The sequence below is a fragment of the Argentina silus genome, assembly GCF_951799395.1.
Source record: "Argentina silus genome assembly, chromosome: 18".
Lineage (NCBI taxonomy): Eukaryota > Metazoa > Chordata > Actinopteri > Argentiniformes > Argentinidae > Argentina > Argentina silus.
This window is the reverse complement of record NC_139672.1, coordinates 17937921-17941563: the sequence shown is the minus strand read 5'-3', so window position 1 is coordinate 17941563 and position 3643 is coordinate 17937921. Positions and strand designations below refer to the sequence as shown.

Genomic DNA, 3643 nt, shown 5'->3' with positions numbered 1-3643 from the left:
GTGTGTGGTGTGTGTGTGTATATGTGTGTGTGTGTGTGTGTGTGTGTATGTGTGTGTCTCTGTGTGTGTGTGTGTGTGTGTGTGTGTCACCTGATGATGTCATCGTTGTGTCCCATGTAGAACTTCTGGGTGTGGTCTCTGGTGTTGAAGACCACGCCCACCCCGGCCACGAAGTAGACCAGCTCCCTCCCGGCCGTGTACAGGACGTTGTTCCGACACTGGTGGCCACGGTAACCATGGACCCACTCCAGCCTCAGCTGGCAGCGAGGCGCTGTCTTATCAGCCATGACACAACGTCACCACGACCACAACCACACAACCACGACCACAACCACAACCACACAACCACGACCACGACCACCACAAGCACGACCACCACCACAACCACGACCACAAAACCACACAACCACAACCACGTCACCACAACCACACAACCACAACCATGACCACAACCACACAACCACAACCACACAACCACAACCACGTCACCACGACCCTAAACTCTTCAGATGCCGGACGGGCCCAGAATTGTTCTGAGTCTCTGCTTTAATTTGATTATTAATGTGATTATTGATGACGTTATCTCCTCGTCATGTGTCATATGTTATTGTGATGTGATCATATCAACACACACGTCGAGGTGTGACCAATCAAACGGCCTCCTGCTTCTGCATCAACAGCACATCTCTGATGTCAGGAACACTTCAGTCTGGCTCTGGTTTACACGATAGAGACAGATGACGTGCAGAGCTCCGGTGTCACCGGTTTCTGCTGCCGGTTACAACTATTCACTAATCTCGCCTCGCCTCCCCGGTCCACACACAGCTGCCCGTTAACGGGGGGACCCCCGTTCCTTCCGTCCAACCGTCTCCTCAGCATCACACATCATGTTCTATTCGGTGTTGAACGGATTCCAACACCAGGACTGAAGACGACATCAGATCAGATCAACCGGCATTAGCGAGCCTCTAATCCCGTCAGATCAGAGAACCGGTGAATATTTGTCCTCAATTTTTGTTGAGAAAATACACTGATGTCAGAACCGTCAGAGACCAGCCGGTAGCTGACCGGACCGGCGAGGCACGCGACCTCCTCCCGGCGGTTCTCACAACCGTCGACCGTCAAACCTTCCCCGTGCTTATTCCTGTTGAAACCACCGGATTACCAGTCGATTTATCCCCGTCCGGTCCCCGGTTCTACCGAATATCTGAACCTCTCCTCCGAAAACAGTCCGGTGTGTCCCTCCTCCAGCACCGCGCGGTCCAGGCTGTGACAGAGCCGGTAAGAGGGGAAACCCGGTAAAACCCGCTCCTGATATCTCGGTAGATTAAACCGTCAGTCGGTGATTTCCTCAGACACGGGACTGTAGTACGGAACAGGCTCGCGCAGCTACGTTCTCAGCGTCACGGTTTAGAGAATAACGGCTCCCGTCTCCCGGTCCGTCCGGTGCGTGGTTACCAAGACGCCGTTCAGGCCCCTCCCAGTTCTGATGACGAGCGCTGAGACGGGGATTAAAGACTACAACTCGGTCTCAAGTCTCGGAGTTGTAGTCTTTTATCCCCGTCAGCCTCATAACGAGTGATGGTTCTGACGTCACCAGAGAACATCAATTCCCAACATCCATTGCGGTATGACCCTTTTAGCGCGCGTCCACGCACGGAGCTCGAGTTGTCCTCGGTGCTGAACGACACACACACACACACACACACACACACACACACACACACACACACACACACACACACACACACACACACACACACTGAGAGAGGCTGGGGACGCTTATTGTTTTAGTATTATTAGTAGTAGTAGTAGGAGTATTATTATTATTACTATTATTATTATTATTATTTTATTATTATTATTATTATTATTATTATTATTTTATTATTATTATTACGGTTACATCTACCTTATCTTATTATTATTACTATTATTATTACTATTATTATTATTATTATTATTATTATTATTATTATTATTATTATTATTATTGTTGTTGTTGTTGTTGTTGTTGTTGTTGTTATTATTATTATTATTATTATTGTTGTTGTTGTTGTTGTTGTTATTATTATTACTGTTACCTCTACCTTATCTTATCTTATCTTCTTCTTATTATTATTATTATTATTATTATTATTATTATTATTATTATTATTATTATTATTATTGTTATTATTATTATTATTATTATTATTACTGTTATTATTATTATTGTTATTATTATTATTACTGTTACCTCCATCTTATCTTATTGTTTTAGTGTTATTAAGCCAGCTGGACCAGAGGGTTTCACTCCACCGGCTGGATTCTGTTTCTACCATTAGTAAACTTGGATTAGATTTGATTTGATTTGATTTAATGAGACATATATGTTTGTTTTTTTAGTTTTTAGTTTTTTTACATTTATGGCATTTACAGACGCCTTTATCCAAAGTGACTTACAACAAATACATTTGTTTAAGTAAGTGAATGATCTGAACATCAGTCATCAGAAGATAAAGTAGGCGGTTTTATTCTAACCCTACGGTGGGAGATTGGTCGTGACTCTGCAGTCCTGACAGCAGTGGGAAGCTCCTCCCACCAGCGGGGCGCCAGGACAGTGAAAAGCCGTGACCGAGTAGCACGGCTGCTGCATCCACGTAGAGGCGGCGGTGCCAGGAAGACAGCCGAGGTGGAAGAGCGGAGTGATCGGGCAGGGGGGCTTTAGTCAGGGTTAGGGTTAGTACAGGGTTAGTACAGGGTTAGTACAGGGTTAGGGTTAGTACAGGGGGGGTTGGGGGCTGACCATTGCTTGCAAGTAGGGAGGGGCTGTTCCCTTTGCCGCCCGGTAGGTGAGCACCAGGGTCTTGAATCTGATGAGAGCTGCTACCAGGAGCCAGTGGAGGGTGTGGAGGAGGGGGGTGACATGGGAGAATTTGGGGAGGTTGAACACCAGACGGACGGCAGCGTTCTGGATGAGCTGCAGAGGCCTGATGGTGGAGGTGGGGAGACCGGCCAAGAGTGTGTTGCAGTAATCAAGGCGAGAGATCACAAGTGTCGAGACCAAAAGTTGTGCTGCTTCTCTTTACACATCATCACCCTAACTCTAACCCTAACCCCTAACCCTAACTCTAACCCTAACTCTAACCCTAACCCCTAACCCTAACTCTAACCCTAACCCTAACTCTAACCCGAACCCCTAACCCTAACTCTAACCCTAACCCTAACTCTAACCCTAACTCTAACTCTAACCCTAACCCCTAACCCTAACTCTAACCCTAACTCTAACCCTAACCCCTAACCCTAACTCTAACCCTAACCCCTAACCCTAACTCTAACCCTAACCCTAACTCTAACCCCTAACCTTAACTACTAACCCTAAACCCTAACCCTAACCCTAACCCTAACCTTAACCCCTAACCCTAACCTTAACCCCTAACCCTAACCCTAACCTTAACCCCTAACCTTAACTACTAACCCTAACTCTAACCCTAACCCTAACTCTAACCCCTAACCTTAACTACTAACCCTAAACCCTAACCCTAACCCTAAATCCTAACCCTAACCTTAACCCCTAACCCTAACCTTAACCCCTAACCCTAACCTTAACCCCTAACCTTAACCCCTAACCCTAACCCTAACCCTAACCCTAACCCTAACC

The 3643-nt window shown here is 46.4% G+C and overlaps 1 protein-coding gene across 1 annotated transcript in view; it reads right to left on the bottom strand.

Moving 5' to 3' along the window:
- Positions 1-287, bottom strand: part of eml6 (EMAP like 6) — a gene marked incomplete at its 5' end in the record, with an annotated part of 24100 nt that extends 23813 nt beyond the window's left edge. Inside the window, one exon of the mRNA XM_083690143.1 lies at positions 91-287. Coding sequence (XP_083546269.1) covers positions 91-287 — 197 coding nt within the window. The remainder of the gene's footprint in view (positions 1-90) is intronic.
- Positions 288-3643: the final 3356 nt, after the last annotated feature.